This window comes from Lissotriton helveticus, chromosome 3_1 (genome assembly GCF_964261635.1).
Source record: "Lissotriton helveticus chromosome 3_1, aLisHel1.1, whole genome shotgun sequence".
In the NCBI taxonomy this organism is placed as follows: Eukaryota; Metazoa; Chordata; class Amphibia; order Caudata; family Salamandridae; genus Lissotriton; species Lissotriton helveticus.
In genome coordinates this window covers 451,978,448-452,004,670 of record NC_136061.1, presented here as the reverse complement: position 1 = coordinate 452,004,670, position 26,223 = coordinate 451,978,448, and the positions used below count along the sequence as shown (strand labels likewise).

General features: G+C 42.2%; 1 protein-coding gene across 1 annotated transcript in view; it reads left to right on the top strand.

Moving 5' to 3' along the window:
• Nucleotides 1-4,584: 4,584 nt before the first annotated feature.
• LOC144824596 (gamma-crystallin M2-like) overlaps nt 4,585-26,223 on the top strand; it is a 40,124-nt gene continuing 18,485 nt past the window's right edge. The window contains exons 1-2 of the mRNA XM_078683648.1: nt 4,585-4,620; nt 21,634-21,876. Of these exons, the coding sequence (XP_078539774.1) occupies nt 4,612-4,620; nt 21,634-21,876 (252 nt within the window). The 5' untranslated portion in view covers nt 4,585-4,611. The remainder of the gene's footprint in view (nt 4,621-21,633; nt 21,877-26,223) is intronic.

Sequence of the window (26,223 nt, the reverse complement as noted above, 5' to 3'; positions counted from 1 at the left end):
CCATTTAGAGGGAAGGACTCACTTCAGGCAGGGTCCAAGTGCAGGGCTCAAGTTGGAGCTTTGTGTGTCCTTATTACTCAGAACAGGAGGCGAGCCAGTTGAGTCACACTGATAGTCCTGGGTCCCAGCAGCAAGGCAGTCCTCAAGCATCAGGGTGATCCGCTCGGAATTCAAGCAGCAGGTCGGTTCTTTGGGAGCAGCAGGGCACTCCATTGAAGTACAAATCAGGCATCAAACAACAGGGAAGTCCTCTGACGTACAGCACATGCCTTCTGAGTGTCATCAGCAGGTCCAAGAGTGAACGAAGGAGTGGGTCTGTGGGTACTATTGTTATTTGGTGCTGGTGTTAAAGTGTTGAAGTGGAAGAGTCTCCCCCCCCCTTCCTCTCCACAGTAGTGCAAGGAATAGGCCCACTAGTAGCATTTCAGTTGCATGCCCTGAGTACACGCTGTACCACTTTGCTGGGGATTTATAAGTACATTAAATGTGCCAAGCAGGTGTAGACCACATTTGACCATGTTTTAAGGATTTAACTCTGCTTTTATTTGCAGATGCTTAGCCTGATTCATCAAGCCGAAATCGGCTCGCAAAGGGCCAGATTCTCAGAATCTGGCCCTTTGCTAGCGCTATTTTTGCATTTGGGATTCATCATCCCAAATGCAAAAATCGGTAATAGCGATTTCGCTATTTTGCGAGGAATTACATTTAAGGAATCTCTATTTGAGATTCCTTAAATGCAATTCATCATCCATTTAAAAATTGCGAATTCTCAATTTCGGCCCGCTATTTACCGTGAGGTCAAACCTCGTGGTAAATAGCGAAAACTTAGAAAAATGCTTTTAAAAGCATTTTTCTAAGTTGCATGTTGCACACACACATGTCCTTTGGACATGTGTGTGTGCAACACCTGTTTCAATTTGCATTTAAGGGGTGCTACAGGGTGTCCTTTGGACACCCCTGGCACCCTTTAAATCGCTATCTTATTTGCGATTAGCTAATTGCTAATCGCAAATAAGGAATACTCCCCATTCATTCCTATGGGCCTTTTGGCCCATAGGAATGAATGGGGAGTTATTCCTTATTTGCGATTAGCAATTTGCTAATCGCAAATAAGGAATGTGTAGGAATCGCATTTCTTTATGCAATTCCTACATGAATCCCGCTTTGCAAGTCCTTAATAGCGATTCGTTATGAATCGCTATTAGGTGCTCGCAAAACGGGAGATTGATGAATCAGGCTGATAGTCTCCCGTTTTCCTGGGATGTTGCCACCATAACTATACTCCTTAAAACAAAATAAAATCCAAGGGCCTGCGAATCCTATAGACCCATCTCCTTCCTAACCAGCTATTATAAAGTATATCCCCAGATTCTAACAAACGACTGGATAAGGTGGCGGGAACTCTAATCCACACTGACCAAGAAGGCTTTCTGAAGGGGAGACAAATACATGAGTTAACCCTCGAATTAATAGATGCAATTGACCTGGTGAGGGAATTTGGGAACCCATTAACAGTGATGATTTTTGCTGCTGCCCAGGCCTTCCACAGTGTTAGCTGGCAGTTCCTGCACAAGAAGATCCAACGTTTCAATTTAGGAGACGTTTTCTTGGCAGCAATCAAGGCACTACATAAAAACCCATCAGCAAAGGTCTTAGTGAATGGGAGCCTCACTAAGTTAATACACATTGGTAGGTGGACCAGACAGGGATGCTCTCTTTCCCCCCTCCTCTTTAACATCTACATTGAGCCATTGACTTGTAAACTAAGGGCATGCCGGAACATCTACCCCTTTATTTGGATGGCTGGTAAAAAAAAATAGGGTTGTACGCAGACAACCTAATGATCTTTACAGGAGACTTACCTAACTCCCTCTCTGCAATTTGGGAGACTTTGGAAAGTTTTGGAAAGGTATCTGGGTATTCAATTAATCAGCAAAAAACTGAGTTGATGCAGTGGAATACCCAGTATACGAGTAACCTAACAAGACAAGAAATAAAATATTAGGCGGTCCAAATAGTACACAACTTGGAGAAGCCAGGCCAGGTGAACTTTGATAAGGTAGTCTCTGGTCTTAAAAAACAGCTACAGCCTGGCGAGCACTCCCATTGTCCTTTCTAGGTAGACCTAATCTCTTGCAAATGTCAATCCTCCCGAAGTTCACCTTTCTGTTTAATTCTAATTCATTAGTTTTTAAGAGGGTTTGGTTCACGAAAGTGCAAGGGGAGTTTTCTAGCTTTAATGGGGAAACAAGCCCTATAATTACCTGGAAGAAGCTTAGTAAAAGAAAGAACATGACGGTATTGCTAGTCCAGAGCTGTATCAGTACTACCATGCCTTCCAGTTTAAGAACTTTTGACAGCTTCTAAAGAGTAGAACTTGCCTGTCCCTGTTTTATAGAGCTCTTACGGCAGGCCTCCAAGACCAGGCAGACTTTCTTTTCCTTAAATTTGGCCATCCCAGATATTTTAAAAAGTCAGGTTAAAAATCCTCATAGGTACATCTAAGATCTGGTACCAAGTAAGACTCTCCCTACAAATACCTTACTACAGTGGCCTAACTCCTATCAGGGACTCTCCTAGTACCCTGATTGCCTTCTAGATTCCCTAGTGACTCCTATGCAAGAGTGAGGTATTCACAGCTGGGGACAGCTTATAGAAGACACTAAAGAAACATCAGTGCAATGTCTGCTGGAGATCTCTGAGGGCTCTGTCACAAAATTCAAATATTAACAAATAGCAAGCTGGGCAAATACCTTGGGAAAGGACGGTGAAGGGAATCCGAAATTGGAGGCTAGGATATGCTCACAACCTTTCTCGCGGAAAGAAGTTGCAGTATGGTACAGGATGTTAATCCAGTCCGGAGAAGAAGTGCAAAATGTGCTGACAGAGATCTAGAGGCAGGAACTTGCCAGATCAAGATCTTGAATCAGTCTGGCAAGTATCTATGTATCACTTGTGGTCATATTTGAAACCTGCTCCACTGAGGAAGACCCATCTTTTTACAATTCATAAGGCCTATTGGACGCCATGGAAATTATCAAAGTTCGGAAGTCGGAAAGTGAAGAAGTGTCCGAAGTGTAGAGACAACAATGTGAACAATGTCCACATGTTCTGGCAGTGCCCTTCAATCCAGATCTTTTGGCACAAAGTGGGCAAGGCTATCTCGGGAATCCTGGCTCAAGAGATTAAGGTGAGTCTGTCTTTTGGTAATCTTTGAGGTGGTTTGGGGAGGGGAGGAAATGGGGGGCTTCTTAAGATTCATAAAGCCCCAATTTTTGTTTTAATTTTCCTTACATGCAGAGCGTTTTGTAGTAAGTGGATTCTTTCCTGTCCCCCTATAGAGTCAGAATGGATCCGATCACTACAAAAAATAGCGACTCTCGACTGAGCTACCAAGCTAGTTAAGAGAACACAATTTTGGGAAGTCTGGAAAGACTGGTTTAGTTATATGTTACTAATTCAATCCACTAAGTTTTTTAATACTTCTTTTCTTTGCTCTTCTTCCCATCTCTTCTTTCTCCTTCTTCTTATGCTGGAAAACCCATGGTCCAATGATTAGCAATATGCTACACAGGTTGCACAGGTTTGTGGCCCCCTACTTTGCACCTGTACAGAGAAGTCAGTTCTTCCGACTGGGCAGGAGGTCATTGATTGGCCAGAGTTGGCTCTTTACATCCCTCCTTCGTTGAGAGACCGGGTACTCTTTGCCACAGACAGTTAGATCTTTTCTGAAACCCTCACATAAACTGACAAAGGAGGACAAAATAAAAAACAGTCTAGATCCAAAACATTGATGTTTTTGTTTTGACGTCATTCACAGAGGCCTTAATCAGGGAGGAGTAAGGGTTAATGAGATCATTAAGGCATTACTTTAGCCCTGAGTTGCTGTCCTACAAAATGAGCAAATGTAGCGGAAAAATGATTTAAATTAATGTGATCAGAAATGACTAGTTGAGGCATCCACCAATAAATAGGTGGTATTGAGATTAAGGTTCTCTGGCAGTTGTAGCTATAACCCTACACAATATGATAGTTTAGACTATGAATCCCACCCCCATGCTTTTCTTAACTGTTTGCCCATTCATTTCATAATTTGCAGTAGAGACTGTTTGTATTTCTTTCAATTGCAAATGATATAATGACTTTCTAGTTCCTTAAGTGGTATGGTGTCCCATCTGAATGTGGGGGGCTATGAATCTACCATATGACATATTTGGATGCTTTCGGTCCATACGCTTGAGGGATGTCACCGAAAATCAGTGACATACCTCAAACGTATGGAATGCAGTAAACATTCTCACATAACACATGATGCACAGACACAAACGTGGAGAGGAGCACAGTGGTATGAAGATCAGTAGCTTTCGCCACCCTGCAAATTGACCTCCAGTAAGCAAATCTAACAATCTAAATCCACAAAGGAAAAAACTCACAACGAAAAGGACAGCTAAATGGAGAGTGAAAGAGCAATACATTCTTTTGTGATTCCACACAAAAAGCATCCTTTGTTTGGGTTCCTGAACTGTTTTCACGGGTGAACGTATATAAGAGCTACATGGATTACTACCAGAGAGCACAAGCAAATACATCGACTGCGTAACACAAGCCAACATGGGGAAGGTAAGGCTGATTATCTGTTTCACATATAGTTTTTTTAAACTGCAGTGTTTTTCTTTTTTCGAGTATTGTGCTGCCCGAGGGGCGTACTGTTAATACAAGGCAAGATTAAACCAATGCTGCCCAATGAATAGAATCTCAAACTGAAAATTGACAGCCTCTTATTAATTAAAGACCTGAATTGCAGAATGTTTGTCACAGTTAGAGGTTTTGAAACTTAGTTTTGATGTACTAGTCTTTCGCATTTTGGGTAACAGATTCGCTTTTAATCTTGAACCATCTGTCCTCAAACCCAAGACTATGTATATCTAAATAAAATGGTCTAGGTAACAGGGGTAGGGTAGAAAGTATACACTAAAAGGGAAATAAAAGAACCTGCCTTTTGACACACAGATGTCAGGCATCCTCTCTTTGATTCGGAGTCGGAAGCATCCACAAAAGAAAAGGCTGGGTTTCGAGACCAGTTTCTTCTGGCTACATGTACAATGACGTGCACAACAATGCCACAGCTAACACTGATTTCAACCCTTATTAGCTGTTTCGAGGGGAAGGCAAAGGGCTGTTTGACTACATATTTTGAATTAACCTCACTCCAGGGCAGATTTGGTACATACTGGAAAACAACCGCTTTGTGCAGCACTCGGTACCGTTATGCATGTACTTGTCACAAGAAATAGACCCTCTTGCTAATAATTCAACCTGGTTTATCAAATATTTCGGCACCAATTATGATGGGTCTGGTAACCCTGCTTTAAGCACAAACGTTGTTTGTCCCAGAAAGTCATCACATTGTATTTGCACCTAAAGTTTGCAGCCGGTGAAATCTGATGCAAATCCTTCACAAGTGTAAATATGACAATTGTATGGATTGTGCACCCCAGAATATGAAATAACATGATCTACATATTTAAAAATATATTTTTTTTTATTGAGAGTTTATTACACAATTATTTGTGTAAAAATAAAGTGCTTACAGTACCCGATTTTGATTGGCCCATCTCATCCACAAAGCATAACTATACAATAAAGTATGTATTCCAGATGTATCGCTGAGGGTAAAAACACATAGAAAACACATATTGCACATTTGTCCCATAATAACTTAACTTATCTAATCTAATCTACTGGCTAGCTTCCTATGGACTTCCAGCGTTTCTCAAACTTAGTGTACGAGTCCGACCTTATGGCATATAGTCTCTCCAGCGCTCTTACTGTATGTAATTTAGCCTGCCAACAATGAAAAGTAAGTATGATCTCACTTCGCCAGTTCTGGAGGATTAGTCGCCAGTATATAAAGTATATAAAGCCCATCTTCTTGTATAATGTATACCGTTATGTTTGGGGAACATCCAAGAGTTGCAATATATCTTTCTTTAACTAGTGGATGACCTAGCTTCATTCTGCATTATTTCTCAATTTCTTCCCAAAATTCCTTAATCTTTTGGAAATCCCAAACAATGTGAGTCCATGTCCCTCCCACTGCTTCTAAGCACCAAAAACATCTATCCTCTATCTGAGGATATACTCTATGGAGAAAGGATGGATTCCTATATAACAGTCATGTAGTGGAGAATTGCATTGTCCTGAAATTGGCACCTCTTAATAATGTAGTGTTGAATTTATTTATTCTATTCCAGACCATCCTCGAAATCTGTAGGCCTTCTTTCTCATACATTTCTTACAATTTGACAGTCTAGTGTTTAATAAAAATGTTACCCAACTACTTATTGGTCTGCATCTAGTTGTTTCTAATAGAGCCTCAGTGAGTTCTGGTCTTGCACTTAATGCGGACGGATCAATACTTTCTAAAAGGTGGCCTATTTGGATAAAGGGCCATTTAAGTATATCTTTACAATGACTCAGACCGCATTCTATCTCTGTCCAGAGCTGAGAAAATCTGCCACATAAGTATATGCGTTCTCCTCCCATTTCTTTAATATGTTAGATTGGATCAGCCTATACTCCCCACCCTGAAAGTCGGCCGAACGTGCAGGGCCATTTATCTTAGGTATTTTAAAATACTTAAGTAGTTGAGTTTAATGCTTTAAAATCCACTAGAAGACCTTTTAGCGTACTTTTTTGGGATTCTTCACCAGCCTCATAGGATCTAAAATGTTGTATTCTTTCAGACTCTTTATTATAAAAAAGTTATCTGTACTTGGAGGATTACTGTAGTTTAAAAAATGTATATGTGTTATCTGCAAAATTTGCACTATAGTATTCCCTCAAGTTTGAAAGGGCTAACCCTCCCTCCTCATGTGGGTTACTTAAAGTAACTTGTGCTGGCCTCGATACCTTGTTGGCCATATAAAGGATGAGAATAGACCATCTATTTCTTTTTTTTAAAAAGACATTTGTAATGCACAGGAGATTGCTGCGCATAGAAAATTAAATAATGGTAAAATAGACATTCGTATTAATGCTACCCTTCCAACTATTGAGATTGGGAGTTGAATCCATTTAGCATATAAACGCTTGAATTTCTGGACTAGTGGGACATAGTTCAATGTGGATCACTGAAAGAATATCGACTACCAAAATATCGACTACCCAAAATATCGAGGAAAAAATATCTACAGCAAAAATATCGAGTTTGTATGTACAAACAGGTAAGTACAAAAATATCGAGTACAAAATATCGTTTACAAAAATATAGTTGTAGAAAATATCATATTTACTAAAAACAGTGTTAAATTAAATTAATATTAATAATTAATTACTAAAATATACTTAAAATTACTTAAATGAACTTATAATAATTAAATAATTAATGAAAGTTAAATAAATATTTTTTTATTTCATAATTATTAAACATATATATATAGTAATAAAATATATTAAAATAATACCCAAAAACTGAAAACTGACCCTGAACCCTAAAAATACCCCTTTACCCAAAAACTGAAAACTGACCCTGAACCCTAAAAATACCCCTTTACCCAAAAACTGAAAACTGACCCTGAACCCTAAAACTACCCCTTTACCCAAAAACTGAAAACTGACCCTGAACCCTAAAAATACCCCTTTACCCAAAAACTGAAAACTGACCCTGAACCCTAAAAATACCCCTTTACCCCAAAACCCAAAACTGACCCTGAACCCTAAAAATACCCCTTTACCCAAAAACCCAAAACTGACCCTGAACCCTAAAAATACCCCTTTACCCAAAAACCCAAAACTGACCCTGAACCCTAAAAATAAAAACGATATTACTTCACTTACCTTAAAAACGATATTACTTCACTTACCTTAAAAACGATATTTTGGCTGTCGATATTCTGTCCAGTCGATATTTTCTCCAAACGATATTTTGGAGTCGATATTATGTCCAAACGATATTTTGGAGTCGATATTATGTCTGTGTACCGTTCAATGTATATAGTTTGTTCACATTTTCTGACACAAATACACCTAAATATATCCTAGGTCTCAAATTATGTAGTTGCTGGAGATAAGGTATTAGTGTGTGACCTGGACAGTTGCAGAGTAAGATTTCCGTCTTAGCATTATTTATTTGGCATCCTCCCAGTGCTTGAAATTCTGCAAAAATTGCTAAAATTTCCTTTTGAATACTCTCCCCCAGCCTGAGAAATAGAAATAGAACAATAACATTAACGTATAATTTTATGTTGGACATGCCTTGCAAAGGTGCTGTTTGTAGTGCTTTTTGTCTAATAGCTATTGCCATAGGTTTTATTAATAAAGCGAACAAAATTGGGGCTAGAGAACATCCCTGCCTTGTCCCCCTATTTATTCTACAGCTACCTATATTTCTAGAATTAATAATTATTTGCGCTGAAGAGTCCTCGATAGGTGTTTCACTATACGTATGAATTTTTCCAAGAACCCAAATCTTCCAAGAATTAAAAAAATACATTTTCAGGATATCAAATCAAAATCTTTTTCAGCGTCTAAAAAATAACACCTGTGCCTCTATTTTGTTCTGGGTAAAATAGTCCAAAGCTTCTATTAAAAACTTTGTATTTGAAGAGAGCTGCCTGCCTGCAACAAAACCACCTTGATCCCATGATCTTATTGAGCCTATTGGTAAGTAGCTTTGTAAAGATGTTGTAATCGATGTCAAAAAGGCTTATTTTTGTCTTTTTTTAAAATACTAACTACCACAGAGGTGTGGAAGGATGCTGGAGGCTCTCCTCCTTTTACTATGTGGTTGGAAAGCATTAGCAGTGGCATATTTAAAGAAATTGGGGCTAACCTTATATATTTCTACCGGTAGTCCATTCTCCCCAGCTGTTTTGCTATTAGCCATTGACTTTACTACTGTATCCATCTCCTCAAGAGAGAACTCAGCCGCTACCATTTCGCTTTACTCTCTGGATAGGGATGGAAATGGCAGTTTATCTAAGAACCTTATAATGTGATCTGCTGTTATTTGGGGATCTGTCTGATAGATTTTCTCATAATTACTTAAAAAGGACCTCCAAATCTCCAAGGAACTCATTATCTGTGTGTTAGAATCCATATCCATCAGTGAAAGTATTCTATTTTGAGTTTGTCTATCCTTTGCCTGCCACACCAGTAATCTCCCTGTGTATTCACTCTCCTCATATACACTCTGGAGGTAGGCAGTGTTAGCAATGTTACCCTGCAGATAGTAATATTCCTGCATATCCAACTTTGCCTGGGGAAGTTTCTTTTTGTAATTAAATTCCTATTTATGGCATGGTCTCTAAGTGCTTGCTCAAGCCTAAATTTGAGCTCGGATCTTATTTCCCTTTTACTCATCTGCTGTTGGATTCTTTCGATGTGATAAAATCCAGTAATACCACCTTAAAGGCATCCCAACAATGCTTACTCAGGCATTGCATTATTAACCCCTTGGATGCTCATGATGGCTCCACACCATCATGAGTCACTGTAGGCGTGTGCTCATGATGGAATGGAGCTGTCATGTCGCTGACGCAGCGCTATTTCCCCGCCTGTGCGGGTGAATTAATGAGCGGGAGGGGCCATGACAGCACCACGCCATCATGAGCACACGCCGCCCGTGACTCATGACGGCGTGGATCCGTCACGAGCACTGAAGCGCCACGCCCACCCCCTAGCTCCCTCACGCCACGGCAGAATTAGCGGCTCCGAGAAGGGGTTACAAAACAACTATCAATGTCATTTGTTACCTCTGTACACCATTCCTCTCTCTCTAAATGATCTGAAAAAGCTTTTTTTGATCTATGCTCATAAGAGATCATTTTCAGACCACGTGAGATCCAGAAGTAGTCTATTCTAGATCTATTATATTTTGCTGAAAAACATGAAAAAGCTTCTTTCCTAGGGAACAGAGAGCGCTATGGATCTATCAGAACTAAATCTCTTTTGCAATTAGCTACAGCAATAGCCATCTGTGGCTTCTTTTGTTTTCGAGCTTTAGTGGAGGAATCGATTAGGGGCTCTTGGAGAAAATTAAAGTCTCCACCCAATATGATGGAACCAGAGATATTGGTTAAAACCTGTTTGAGCTGGAGCAAAGGGAGCGGGTTGTCTAAGACCGGTGCGTAATTTGTTGCTATGGTAAAATTAAATTGATTGAAACTCCCATTTACAAAGGCCCAACTCCACCACGAATCTGCCTGTGTGGTTTTCACCTCGAATGATACATGTTTTCCTATGTAAATCAATACCTCCTTCTGTTCGCAGCTGGCGTGAGATAGACAATAAAAAACAGCCCATTGTTGAAAAATCCAACTCGCCTTGCTTGTGTTCTTAAAATGAGTTTCCTGCAGGAGTATGATATCAGGGCTGTGGCTTCTCTGACAGCTTTCTACTGCCTGGGCCTTTCCTTTATTGTTTAGTCCATTAGTATTAAAAGAGATTACTTTCAGAACCTCTTTACCTAAAATGACTAATGTGACTCGTACTAATGTAAACAGATAATATAACAGATAACTGGTGAGTGCAGTGTGCATTGCTTCCTATAATAACTGTATACTATCCGTTCAGGATTAGTAGCAGCTAGAATATGGCTCATATAAATCAAAAGTGCATCAAATATACGTAAAGTATAAGCTATCCCCCACTGCCATTATACTGGAGTCGGTTATGAACTGTCGAGAGACCAGAAGCATGGCAGCTGCTGGAGCCAAAAAACTAACTGGTACCCTTGACGATTTTATTGTGCGGACTCATGCCCTAATAGATGAAGGGATTATTTTAATGGACAGAAGGGTGTCTCAAGATTTGGCTATGGCCAGGAGATCTTCCTTAGGCCTTATCGCCCAAGCTTGCTCCCCACATGCCGAAATAGGTTCAAATACCCTTGCTATTGTACATAATGAGGGGGGCCACGATGTTTTAAGCTCTCAAGAAAGCTTGGAGGCAACACCTAATCTCGCTCTGTTAGTAGAGAGTGGTTTATCCGAAAACGAGTCTGATAGTGCCTCTAATGTTTATGCACTTCAAAGGGGCATGAAAGAGGGGGCAATTCCCAAACAAAAGGCCAAACCCGTTACACTTAAAGGGAAAAAAGCACAAACTACTCATAACCTCGTCCAAACTACCCTAGATCTGGTGCCTCTAAACACAATAAATACGAATAGCACTCTGGTTGCTCATATTACTGATTCTGATGGAGCTCACCAAGCCAACGCGGGCCTATCTCTAAGCTTACCAGATGATACTGTTATAGGCAGCAGTTTAGTGGAAATTTTGGAATTAAGTGGTGAAGTAGATAATCATGTCAGAAGCAACGAGGACAGGAACAGCTTAAACATGGCAAATAACAACATCTTTGAAATGTTAAAAACCCTCCTTGAACCCATTGAAGTTAGGTTACGTTGCTTAGAAACTATTTTAAAAAACATTCATAAAGACATAAGTGCTCCCAGTTTCTGTTTGGATAATAAGATGCCCCACGTAAATAAGGTTATGAGTAAGCCTTCCACTGTAGACAAAAATGTCCCTATCATCAAAAACGTGCCCAGTAATCCCACTAACACCATTAATTCAGGAGGCACTATTTTGAAAACCCCTGACCCAAAACTGATACCTGCTAAACCTAAGGTACCGTCTCAGGTCAAGTTTAAAGATCCCACACCCCCGACCCCTAAACTAGACCAGGCCCCAAAAGAAAAGAGAGAACTACGGAGAAACATCCACCTTCCCCCGGATGCATGCCCCTACGTTGTGATCTTAACCGGGGTTACTGAACTTGCACCCACTGAAACAGAGTCCTACCAAACCCTAAAAAATAAGGTATGTCAGTGGCTGTCCAAAAATCACCCGCTATCGCCCGGCATGCCCAGTAACATCTTATTGGTGGAGAGAACTCCCTGGGTTGGAGGCAACAGGAAAAATTTACAAGGTGACTGCGTTGTGGTCACCATTGAGAACCCACAGGTAGTAAAGCATATCTGTGCCGGCACACCGCACTACCAGGCGAGCACGGTCACTGCCAGGCCTCTCTCTTACTTCTATGCTCAGGGGAATCAATCCGATAGAAGATGGAGTTGGTTAAAGGGCCCCCATGAACATAAAACTAGACAGAAGTTCAATCCCCCAATGGGAGGTTCAACCCCACGGCTGGGATGAGGGCGGTGAGGACGGATGGAATCTGGTTAGGAGAAGAAGGGACAGACCTCTCCAGGCTGGGTTTGCTCCAGGGCCCCAAAATAACCACCCACATTATGATTATCACCATGTGAATGGGCAAGAAAACTACTATAATGTTCCAACGTTCAATCACTATGATTACCCGTCATTCACCGATTGGGTAGATTGACATACACTGGGCTCACCCATTAAACAACTTCAAAATGCCCCTTACACTCTTCCACAGAGCAGTCAGCCTGTACAAGAACTAAACTCTGAGTTAAATACTGATCCAACGTTAACTATAGGCCAGGGTACTGAGGGAGGGACAGCATCGTGTACGACAGATGGGAATGAAAGGGGCAGGCGGGGGATCGCACTGGCCACATGGAATATTGCGGGCCTTAGGAATAAAATTGACGACCCTCATTGGAGAGATCTCATAGGCTCAATGGATATAATCGTCATGCAGGAAACGTGGGCCACTGAAAATTTACTCACATTGGACGGTTTTACCACCTTTTTTCTTCCAGCTGTTAATTCAAAGCGAGGGCGGGCCAGAGGTGGTCTGGTCACTTTGATATCTGCATAAATCTCAGGCACCTATATTGAAATTCCTACTGGCAGTCCCTACTGTCTTGCAGTTTTAATCACACACAGGGGCTTTAACGCTGTACTGTTAGTGAATTTCTATAACTCCTTTGATAGAGAACATCCAGTTGACAACCTGTCGAGGTTAAATTCTTTCTTAGCCAACTTCAAGGAGTCTATGGATCCTGACTGTATTGTCATTCTACTGGGAGATTTTAATGTCCATTGTTGCCAGGAAAAATGTCCCCCTAATATTTTATTTGGCCCCCCAGTTGAAGAAAATATCCATTTTGAACATTCAGAGCAGGGAACATTTTTAGAATCCCTGCTAGCTGAAAATGGACTAACGTTGCCACTTGGGGGGGAAGAGGGCATTCCAACTTTCACGGGTCATGGCAGTGGGTCCATCATTGATTATATTTTTTTGAGTAGCAGTCATGGCAGTAATATTATTTGTTACAATGTTGTAAGGTCCCATTTTAGTGACCACAATCTGGTTGTACCAAAAATTAAGAATGTATTTGACAATAAGGAAAGCAGCTTGAGTCTAGTTGATAAATGTGATTTACGACTAACTGACCAGGCCCGTAGAATTAAATGGTGTAAAATAATTCCTGAGGACTTTTTTGGTAATTTGTATATAAGTAGTCAGGAGGCCTTTAAACTTTGCTTGAATGATCAGGTGGGAGACACAGAGGTAATAGAGGCGTATAATAGGGTCTGCGCCGATATCGTGTCCCACCTGACACAACAGTGTAAAAGGAAAACTCAAGGAAAGGTAGGCTGGTTTGACAACAAATGTTCCGCTGCCAATCATAAGTTAAAAATAGCCTTAAAATCCAAACCAGTAGACAGAAAACTCGTGGCTACCCTCAGGAAAGTATACAAGACCACCATTGAGAAAAGGCGGCGTGAGATCAGAGAGGACGCTTGGGCCGACCTAACCTCAACTGATGTTCTGAAAAGTAGCGCCAAATTCTGGGCCGTGGTCAATCAACCATTCTTCTCGAACTCAAGCAATAATGAACTGGATTGTGGCATCCAAGAAGAGAAATGGCACTTGCACTTTAAATCTGTTTATGAACAGGTAACCCCTGGGGCTGAGGACACGACTAGTTTATACCAACTCCCCTATAGCCTAACGGTGGATGAGGATGAGGTGGCCGTAGCCATTGAAAAAATGACTAGTAATAAAGCCCCCGGGCCGGATGGGGTTCCCGCTGATCTTTTTAAAGTGGATATTTTATTCTGGTCCAAAATCTTAGCTAGAGTTTTCAACAGCATTTTTAAAGCAGGCATCCCAGAATCATGGACCCAATCTGTAATTGTCCCTATTTTTAAAAAAGGAGACAGGGGAGAACCTGGAAATTATCGCCCTATATCCCTAATTGATTCTGCGGTTAAGGTCATAGGAAGGGTGGTTCTCAGCAAACTTACTGAATGGTTAGAGGAGACTAACATCCTCTCCCCCCTTCAGTATGGTTTTAGAAAGGGACGGAGTACCATCGATCAGAGCTTAAACCTTCAATTGCTGATAGGAAAATACACTAAAGCAAAGCAGGGATCCCTGTACATTGCCTTTATGGATCTGTCCTCGGCATTTGACTGAGTTAACAGATCCAAGTTGTGGGGCAAACTCCTTAGTATAGGAATTGACCCAAATATTGTGTATTTTCTAGCCGACCTCCATAAGGACCTTACCGCTACAGTTCGCTATGACAGAAAAGGGAACTGTACAGGGAAAATTAGTATTACCAACGGTGTAAGGCAGGGCTGTATTCTTGCTCCCCTGCTCTTCACACTATATATTAACGACCTGGGTGGAACACTGGGCACAGCATGTAAAGATATACCTAGGGCAGGGAAATACACATTGCCTGCATTATTGTATGCAGACGATGCTGCTCTTATAGCTAGAACTGCAGTGGGTCTGCAAAGCCTGTTAAACTCTTTTTATAGTTTTATGACAAAACTGGATTTAGGTATCAACTTTGGCAAATCCCATGTAATGGTGGTAGGTCACCATGCAAAGGCCAAAAAAAACGTCATGATTTTACACTGTAATGGCCACAAGTTATCAAGGGTTTCCAGATTCGCCTATTTGGGTGTTGTCTTTGATGACCGTTCTACATGGCACCCCCAATTGCTGGAGAAAAAAAAGGTTTTGGCACGATCCATATCCGCAGTCCTTGGTTTCTCACGTAAACTTGGGGTGAAGCCCATAGAGGCAGTTTTAAAAGTGTACGCTGCTAAATGTATAGCCATTGCTATGTATGGTGCTGACCTGTGGGGTATTAAGCCTGTCAAATTTCTTCAAGTGGTCGAAGATAATTTTTTTAAATCCATTCTTTCCTTGCCAAAATCCACGGCCAGCTTCATTGTACATCAGGAATGTGGGGTGGATTTTTTGGAAGACCAAGTTTCTATGGCCCCTCTGTTGAAATGGATATCTGTGTGGCTCAACCCAGAGCTTGTAGTTAATCATGAAATCCTGAAGGACTGCCTAAAATTAGATCATTGGTACATGATTCCCTGGCTAAAATATGTTGAACAGTTGTGTGTGAAGCTGGGAAGGCCTGAACTGTTCCACAACCCATCAGCCCTTGTGAAGTCTGATTTGAAGTGGACAAAAAACACTTTTTTGTTGTACAGTGGAATGGACAGGGAAAACAGGGAGTTGATAAAACCCTCTGTTAGGTCTCATCAATTGATTGTCTCCTCAGACCATGAACCGGAACTTTACTTGAAGGTTGTTAATAATCCAAGTCATAGGTACCTTCTCACTAAGTTTCGATTGAACAAAGTCCATTTGTTAATTTCTGGCCGTCATGGCTGGACCAGGGATCTGGATTTGAATATATGTAATTGCGATGGCTACTCCATCATGGATACTGCCCATTACCTGTTCTTTTGTACCTACTTTAAAGACATCAGGAAAAAATTTATCATCCCCCTGTTAAAGGGGAGAGGGTTTAGGCAGGTAAAACCAGCTATTTTATATCTTCAGATGTTAACTAATATCTGGGAAATCTACAATGTGGCCAAATTTTTATCTATTGCAGTGAGATTGGGTAAAAAGATCAATTGGACGTAGAATACCCACTACTAATTTTGCTTATTGTATAACTGAATCTAGTTTTTTATTCTGTAATGTTTTTATCATCGCTTGCCTCTTTTTAAATTGTAAAATGTAATCTCTTTTTAATGATGTATTGCGACCTTTGGACCGTTTTTTAAGTGTGTCTTGTACTTTTATGGTTTCTGAAAATTGAACCGAATAAAGTATTTCTTGACTTGACTTGGACGTAAAGTAACACAAGCATTTAGCAGGTATTAAAGTGCATCTAGTGTTCTGTTAAAGATAGAGTGTCCTGTGCAATTTCTATTCTCCCCCATGCTTTCTATTTTTAGTTTCTTATGACAACAGATGATATGACCTATATAGTACATTTGATACAGCCCCTGAAATTGTTAAGCACTTAGATTTGAACTCTCCTTTTATGTTTTGCCTCACCCCACCACCCTAAACACCTCAAACTCTTTGTGCCCTCCCTGTAAGATGGAATCACAAACTATTCCCTCTTCCCCTTCTAACACTGGATGCCATTGTATTGCATCCTTTGCGCACTCCAGCTCCCCCATCGACGACTAGTGCCCTAGGCACCCCTCCACTCCCCTCCAGCCTTCAGCAATGTGTTACTATGAGACTAAATAAGTAAATTGCAGCACTGTGAGCTAACCACACTTTTCCACTGCAGACAAATTCGATAACATCAATTGAGCATCCTGAATATCAGTAAATATGTGAAAGTGTCCTTTGGCTAACATTTTAAGTTTTGATTGTACTAGCGATTCCTGAGCCCATCTCTCTTTGAATAAATGGATACTTTTATCAAACTCTTTTCTACGCCGGGCTGTTGCCACCAACATGTCTGATAATATCTTAAACTGTGGGATTTCCAAAGTAGAGAAGGACCTCTTAGCTATAGCAGTACTCAGTATTCTTTTCTTAACACGGTAGTCCACGAAGTTCAATAATATAGTCCAAGGGAATCTTGCATTTGACTGTCTCTGCGTGGGGCGTGTGTCAGCTCTTGTAATTGTTAGGTCCCCTTCTAGCTCTGGTATTTCTTTTTTCAGTAACAATGCCACCCATTTCGATACGTGAGCATCTGCGCACCCTTCCGGTATTCCCACTAGGCGAACGTTTGAGTACCTATTGTAGTTCTCAAAATCCTGGAGCTTCAGCTCTATCTGGTTCTTGTTTGTCCTCCAATTCTGAGATGCGACTCTCTGCCTCACCAATTCTTTTTGGTGTATTGGATATACTTTCCTCCAACTTGAACAGCCGTTCATGCAGTGAACCAATCTCTAGAGCCTGGGACTATTTAAGATCCCCAATTTCGCCCAGTATGGTAGCCAGCATATTTTGGATCAACAACTCTCCATCTTCCGGAATCCTTCTTGGTAACAGCTTCGGGCTTAATGTTTCATCCCTCTCTTCATTTTCACTGACTGAAACCTGTGAAGTCCTAGCTAGCAGGTAAATGCCCTGAGGAGATAGAGGGCCATTGGAGGTATTTAGAGACAGCCCCGGCTGAATATTTTCTTGTCGTTGTGCAAAAAGGCTGAGACCTAGCCAGTTCTCTAGTGAGCGTAGCCTTGTCTGGTACAGACGGGGCTGGGTTCTGTTGCTTCTAATATTATTGTAAGAGAAGGTATTGTTTAGGAGGGCTGGGGCTCATGCGTGTACCAGTGTTTGCCTCCTGCAGCTCTGTTCTTTTTAGAACTTGGCCTCGGATTCAACGGGGTTGTATCCAGCTGCAGGTCCAACAAAGGGTCAGAGAAATCTTTATTATTCTCTATCTCAGGCGTTCTCTCAGTGTCTCAGGGGTCATCAAGCTTGCCTGTCTGACAAAAAAAGAGCATTAGTTTTAAGCTCCAACCTGTGTTGGGTGTTTTTGGGGGGCATGCTTATCGACCTGGGAGCTGGTGAAGGGGTTGTCTGGCATTTCACTATCATCTTTCTTCGCTGTTTCAGATTGGTTGTGCACATTCTGATATCTCACCCCCTCAGGAAAACAAGCCAAAGCAGGAGGAGGCAGCTGAAAGTCATCCTCCTCCTGAATTTATTAATAGATGTAGTAACGTAAGACACGGTCTAGTGTCTCAGTTCTATTGTAACAGCACACCTAACACCCACCCACCACCAGGCGTCATTGGTCAGATGACCCTGGCCAATAAAAGGGGCTGAGCGCACGTGCTCAGGGCCCATTACCTAACCCTCACTCTGGTGTCCGTGTCCAATTATTCACACAGCATAATGAGGGCCTAGCGCCCCTCACAAACCTTACAATAAGAAGCCTCCTCAGCAGGGGCATGTGAAACGCAGCCGTAGCCTCCCCTAATTCAGCCCCTGAGCTCTGCAGGGTGTTTTCCACCATATAAAACATAGAGTGGTTGCAGGATCCACGATTCAAGTGCTGTTACCGCTTCAGACCGGCCGCCAGAACCGTTTTCAAAGTCCAGGAATAGCGGGTATCTTTTCCCACTTCAGCACTGCCCTTGCTCGAGCCAACCACAGGGAATTGGCACATCTATCCGTGCCTGGGCTGCCATGGTTCCGTATCTCGTTCCTCCAGAGCATCTCAGCAGCGTCTCAGTGAGAAAGGAAGTGGACAGGGGGAGGGTGAGAGCTGTCCTGCTAGCAGCTACGTGTGTGGGCAACGCCTGCTAATCCGGAAAGTCAACTAAATAACATGATCTATATGTGCTCTTTCCTCATTCCGATGAGTGAAACTTGGAATCGGAAGTAAATTAAGCACCTTTTATTTTGTGCAGTATGCACTAATGTAAAGTGGCAGGTGCACAATTTACACCCATATTTTGCAGTCCATCATGATTGGGACACTATTCCCTATTTCACGTAAAAAGAAGATACATTTAACAGTAGTATCACACCATAGAAAATAAATCGAAGGCAAATACACTAACTTGCCCTCTATATTCCGAAGCACGTTAACAATAGAAATGAAGTAACTGTCAAATAGCATAGCCCTCAAGCTGCAGTGCAAGAAAGCACATCACAGACATCAGATATTGTAAATAAGGAATATCAACTTCAACCTGACTTTACTGGCCCAAATTGCTTAAAGCACACATACAGGGGCAAGAGACATTTAAGTCTGCACCTTGTAGTAAATTTATACTCCGAAATGGTAAACAGACAAAAGCTGTACATTAACTACAAAGGGGCTTATTACGATTGCTGTCGGAAAGCTCTGACCAAACGTCAGAGGCTTTCCGGCCATCATCATCGGTTTCAATTCCAACCAGCTAATTATGAAAACTCGTCGGTCATTCAAGGAGCTCATCGGCCAGTCGGATGCCGGCCTGTAATCGCAAAGAGCGGTCATTTCGCCCTTGGGATTAAGATACATGATTTCAGGCAGGATTTCCATGCCGGTCTTCATCGGAAAGCATGTTTGCGGGCCCCTAGAAGGGCACCCTTGTGTGCGTGGCCTTTGGTTTCCCTATAGGAGCATGTACTATGCTTGGTTTCCGGCCGTAACACGTGCTCGAATGTTCGAATGCAACCAAATATCCAACGTCGCATCCAAATCAGGTGATAAGGACGCTGACCGGACATTGGTTGGTCCCGTTTACAAGACGGTATTGTCCACCCCACATCGTAATCAGCCCCTAAGTTTACGAGTAAATGTACTTTTGTTAATGTCCCGTTTAAGGACAAAAACTTAAGTTTGTTTGAGAAATGTCTCTTAAACACTACAATATCAATTTTAAAAAGACCCATTAAAATGTACAATAGACTAAAATAATAGATAATTAAAATACTGAAAATATACATGATCAGAGTACAAAATCATTGAAAACCAATACAAATCTTGCCATCGCACTGGTTACATCCATATATTGCATAAATAAATAGGAATTGTATTGCCACAGATCCTTATATTATATTATATATATTTTTTAATGGTTTAGGATTTTGCAGCACACATTAAAAAATAAAAACAATCTAATACAATATGAGCCATTGTACACTGTATCTTCAATCCATATCCACCCAGCCCATCTTACTTCCTAAAGGAAGATGCTCCAGAGAGGATGGCATCCTAGTCTAAACATTTGATTTTGTTCCACATTAGATGATTAGAAAGGGCATATAAATACTGGAAGGAAGAATTAATTTCCCATGATCCACACAGATCTACTGTTGCTTGCTTTTGCCTCAGGTATCGGAAATGTCTTTCTCTCCCAATCATCAAAACAAATTCAGACAATTCCCTTTTTGAGGAGGCTAAGGGGTATTCAACATTGTAATTATGAATTTATAATATATTAGCCATATCACACAGCTGGTTCTCTATCTTCTTTACCCAACCCAATTCATTGATAAGGCTATTTTAGCTTGCGCTGACATCCAAAATCTCATAGACTTGTGTAGATCTACTCATATATCAATTTACCATTTGTCAATAGATTACTTTATATTTATTTTGCACGAAATGAAAATTACACAAAATATGTATATAAACCATTAAGATCATTGTAATTATTAGTACATTTAAGTTGTAATTATTTTTTATCTAAAATGTTATTGAAATATGTTATCATAAAATATTTTTTATTTATTTATGTACTTTAAAAGTTAAATTATTTATATATATATATATATATATATATATATATATATATATATATATATATATATATATATATATATATCTCCAATTCACTTCCAGTCAAGAGAGACAAGTACTCAGTTGTTGCTCAGTTAATGATGTCCTGAATATGGAATTGGGCATTGGTAATAAATAATGTTACTGTGTTGTGTAGATAATTTTGATTGTACTATATAATTAAGATAGTATAAGGTCAAATGTTGTCTGATAACACGTCATTACGTATTCTAGTATGGGCAAGTTCCCTTGGGCTTTATGTTGTTTGAAGTAGGTTTAATTTGCCCTTTTGTTGACTTAGCTTTTTTTGTGAATAGGAGGTATAAGAAGGATGATGCACTTATCATGTATTGATTATATTTTTCTTGCATATTGGCCATTCACGGAATTGCAGTTTGCATGAGTCATGAATTATAGCTTTCAAGTATAAGGCCATTGGATGAGGATTTGCCATGCCTATTTACATTTAGGCAAGATTAAAAAGCTATTCGACATTACACACATAATACCTTTGTTACACTCCAAGATGGCCGAAATATGAGATGATCAATGTTGGTACGATTGTCCTTCTTTGATTTTATCCACATTGAAGTGTATTTATTTGTTTTTCTGGGCAACGATATTTACCTGTGACCAATTAGTTATTAATGCCCAAATGCATTGGGTGTTTTGTACTGCATGGTGCTTTCCACACGAAATGTGAATTAAATGCAGCATTAATTCAGCGGAGTGTATGTCTCTCTTAGTTGGGTGTTCAGAGAGGTGAGATTGACGTGCTCCTCACCCAGACACACACATTTGCTGCAGGGTACTGGAATATGAGAGCAGTTGTGAAGATATATAAAATAAGTGATTGGCCATTTGTACTACTGAACTTTCTTCAGGTCTGAGTTAATATACATGAACCACTGATGTGTGTCCTGTGTTGACTGTAACAACTTTAGAAGTAAAGTTTGTGAATAGCAATGGGCTTACTCTTTGGTAGGTGGGTGTCTGTCCACCCCTAAACCCCTCCTTATCTTTCTCCGTACACCCATTTGTGAATTGCATTATGTAATAAGTAAGTGGTACTGTAAATACAGTCTTTGAAAAAAGCCCACAGTGTATACATATATACCTTGCTAATAGGTGTATAAAATCAATGAGCTCACTTACACATTTCCTTTTTATACTGCAGATTATCTTCTATGAGGATCGAAACTTTCAGGGACGCTCTTATGAGTGCAGCACTGACTCTTCAGACCTTTCCTCCTACTTCAGTCGGTGCAACTCCATCCGTGTGGAAAGCGGACCATGGGTTCTATATGAGCGGCCCAATTATATGGGCTACCAGTACATTCTAAGACGAGGAGAATACCCTGACTTCCAGCGGTGGATGGGTTACAATGACACTATTCGTTCCTGCCGATTTATTTTACCAGTAAGTTCTTCTGTAGAAAAAGAGCTGGATTAGCCATTTATCTCATTAGGCATTTGCCAGGGGGTTGGAGCCATTGAAGAACAGTTTTCGAAGACTCACTGCTCTGGCTGGAGTCACTGTCACTTTTCACAGCTCTCCATGGTCCATTGCTCAAGCATATGAGACGTGCAAGGGAAAGAAAAAGAGACTTGGGGTCTTATTAGGATGGCGGGTGGACTTTAGTCCACCCGCCATCGCAGTGGAAACGGGACCAGCCGACAGACATGCGGCAGTGCCGCAGCCCTGATTAGGATGTGCCCGCCACCCTGGTGGTCACATCCTGCATATTTGACATTGCGGCGGGTGCTGCATAGAGCAGCACCCGCTAAAATGACATTTTGTGCATTTGCATGCACAAAGCGGCAGGCACTGTGCGCTGCCTGCCACTTTGTGTATGCAAATGGAGGGTGTACGGTGGGTACCCTCTAAGTGCACCCCCACACTATCCTAAAATGGATGGCGGTGCCTGCTAGGTACCGCCACCATATTAGGGGCCAATTCCGCCCGGCCGGCAATTGGAATGATTGTCGACCGGAGGAAAAGCTGCGGGCGCACTTTGCATCTGCCGCGAAACCCCCCACCATTGTAATATGGCGGTGGGGTTTCACTCGTTACGATGTCATGACGGTCGCCATTGCCGGATCGAGGTGGCGAATGTCACGACATCAAAATGAGCCCCTTAGTGAGAGAGAGAGTGAGAGAGAGAGAGAGAGAGGTGGGTCATATCAATGGAGATGAGACAAAGAGAACAGAAGGGGAGAAGGTGGGATAGAGAAAAGAAATAGAGTGGGAGAGAGAGTGTGGTTGAATGGAAAAGGGATTTTGGCACCAGAGGAATGTTAGTGGGCTGTTTTGAACATTTTGCCAGGACTGCTTTTGGTTCCTGGTCCACGTTGGTAGTAACACAGACAACTGATACGCATCTAAGATAGATGACAACACTTGTACTAACACTTGTACTGCCATCTGAACAGTGTTGGTTGGGCAAAGGATGTCTTCTGCCAGCCCAACTACAAATAGGGCAGATTGACCCTAACTTAAATCATCTAAACAGTAGGAGCTGTAGTCATCTCCTTGGTACTTACACTGACAAACAATGCATAATCACATGAGCTTAATGATTTTCCACTGCCAATACACTAGGCAAACCCCTAAACGTAAGAATTAGGTCACAGTATATTCACCATGCAGAGGCAAAAAGTGGTGCATTCTGCATACAACAATCTAAATATATGCTGAATCATGATGCCATTCAGTGCGCAAATGGGGATCTGTCCATTTGTGTTTTTTACCAATAGTGCTGTACTTGTGGCACATATATAATCTCTGAAAATCATTTAGTTTATTTAATTATAAAGTTTTATATAGCGCGAACGTGATCCCGAAGGATATCAGACGCTTTACAATACTTTTTATAACAGTTGAACAGCATTGTAACAGTTAGGAACATAATTCAAAACAAAAAGTGAGACAGCAAATCACAGAGGGCGCATGCATCAGGTAATATCTGCACTGCATACAGTACAGTTTGGAAACACTGAGGGTTATATTATGTGCAACTGGTTTTCTGGCAAGGCATTGTTCAAAGCACATTTATTTCTCTATTTCTCTGAGTGAGTGCATGCAGTGCTGTTTTTGGTTACCTCTCTCTGATTACAAGCAGTGCTGTCCGCAGTTAATGTTCTAATTCATAGACATTTTGAGTAAAACATATACACCGTAGACAGAGTATTCAAGAAAACCACTGTGTACTGTGTGAGGGAGCAGTTCAGTTCATGATATGGCCCAAGAGGGTATTACTGCTCCAGGGGACGCCTTCAGAGACCCTTGTTGTTGCCGTTATTGACTCAGGACCAGCACCACTTCTCACGGAACGCGCTTCGCGGGTCCCGCATCGCTCAGCTGATTTTACCCGTGTTTGGCCCCTGCTGGGTGAGTGACAGGGCTGCAGGGCTGCGAGCGTTGGAACCGGGATTCGCTTTCCCAGGAGTCCCGGTAACCCTGAGGCCGAGACACCGGGCCTGCTCTCCCTGACCACCCCGCCCCACCCTCACTCTTTTAAAGGACCTTGCCTGCCGCTGCTTCGTGGGACGCCTTCAGAGACCCTTGTTGTTGCCGTTATTGACTCAGGACCAGCACCACTTCTCGTGGAACCCGCTTCGCGGGTCCCGCATCGCTCGGCTGATTTTACCCGTGTTTGGCCCCTGCTGGGTGAGTGACAGGGCTGCAGGGCTGCGAGCGTTGGAACCGGGACTCGCTTTCCCAGGAGTCCCGGTAACCCTGAGGCTGAGACACCGGGCCCGCTCTCCCTGACCGCCCCGCCCCACCCTCACCCTTTTAAAGGACCTTGCCTGCCGCTGCTTCGTGGGACGCCTTCAGAGACCCTTGTTGTTGCCGTTATTGACTCAGGACCAGCACCACTTCTCGCGGAACACGCGTCGCGGGTCCCGCATCGCTCAGCTGATTTTACCCCTGTTTGGCCCCTGCTGGGTGAGTGACAGGGCTGCAGGGCTGCGAGCGTTGGAACCGGGACTCGCTTTCCCAGGAGTCCCGGTAACCCTGAGGCCGAGACACCGGGCCCGCTCTCCCTGACCGCCCTGCCCCACCCTCACTCTTACGTCCTCACGTTCTTTTGCCCTTAAGTTACAGAGACCCACGCTGCGCGGGAGCGCCCGGGGCTAAGCCCGGGCAAAGGGCGGGCCGTTGAGGCCGTTAGAGAACGTTAGAGACCGGACCGGGCCTCTACCCTTGGTTCCACCATTGATTGTTTAACCATCACATTTGTTGTTTTCTATTTGTTTTTTTAATAATTTTAAGTGTAGTCATAATGTCTGTGCGTGAGTGCCGAAACAGGGCAGCTAAAGGGAAGAAGCTGAATGGGACTCTTGATGACTTTATTACTAGAACTAACACGGCCATTGATGTGGAAATTAATAAAATGCAGCAGAGAGTCTCTATGGACCTTGATGTAGCTAGACGAATTTCCCAGGAATTGACTCTAGTGAGGAAGTCATCCTTAGGCCATCTTGCCTTAGCCAAAACTAGCCGGGTAGGTATTGTCCCTACCATGACGCATGCAGATGTCCATCAGATACTGGTTTCCCCTCTTCCCGCTCCTATGGGAGGGTTGTCTTTTTCTCCAAGCCCCAATCTCACCCCTCCTGCGGGTGTGATGGAGCTGGCAAAGGGATCCCCTATAGATACATCATCCAACCCCAAGGGGGAGGGAGGAATCCTTTTATAATTAAAGAGGGTATTGTCCAAAAACGTAAACGTCAAACTACATCTGCCTACTCTAGGAAGAAGGCGAAGGTAGCAAAGGCCCAATCCCCATGAGTGTTAAACCTACAATAGAAGGGGTGTCCACCACACTGCCCCACCTTCCTCCACAACCATTTCCACCTACGGCCCATAATTCCGCAATTATTGCAGAAACTAGTCGGGAGGGTATAGAGGGGGAGCAGGATTTAGTAATAGAGGGTGAAAATGAGGGGGTCCCTGTATGTGTGATAGGGGGGAGAGATGTGGAATTTCTAACGATTGTCTGGGAAACACTAAAGAAACTTCTAACCCCCCTGGAAGTTAGACTATCGCGCATAGAGAATCAACTATTAGAGACGGAAAAGAGTATACTAACTTTAGCAACTCTTAGCATAACTGAGCATAAACCGATTAGCACACCTGGCCCAACCCATCATACACCAATATCTATAGTCCCTACCCCTGTGGTCCCTGTAACTAAACCCATTCCTAAACCCCGTCTTAAGGTTGCTTTAAGTAATAATATAAATGGCCCAAAGGAGTTACCAAAACAATCGCTTGTAAAACCTGCACCAGCTACAAAGGCCCCAGTACCCACAAGAGCTAAAGAACAAAAGTCTTATTATCCAAAGACACAGGGGGTGAAACATAGGGAGAAACTTCGTGGGGGTTATATCGACCTCCCCCCCGGATGTTAGACCCTATGTTGTGGTGTTAACAGGTGTCCCGGAGATTGTATACCACCAGCAGGAAAACTTTGGGTCACTAAGAAACAAGGTAACACATTGGCTAAACGAAAACAGGCCGTTACCGCCCACCTGAGAAGTAAAATTCTCATGGTGCGCAGGGTACCATGGATAGGCACCTCCTTTAAATCAATTCCAGGTGACTGTGTAATCATTTCTTTTGATGACCCCAACACAGCACACTACATATGCACATGGAATGATCGCGGGGGAAATTCATCCATAGCAGCTAGACCCCTAACCTACTTTTATCCCCCGCCCGCACGTCCTAAAAACGGGGGGAATTGACCTTTGTTTAGAA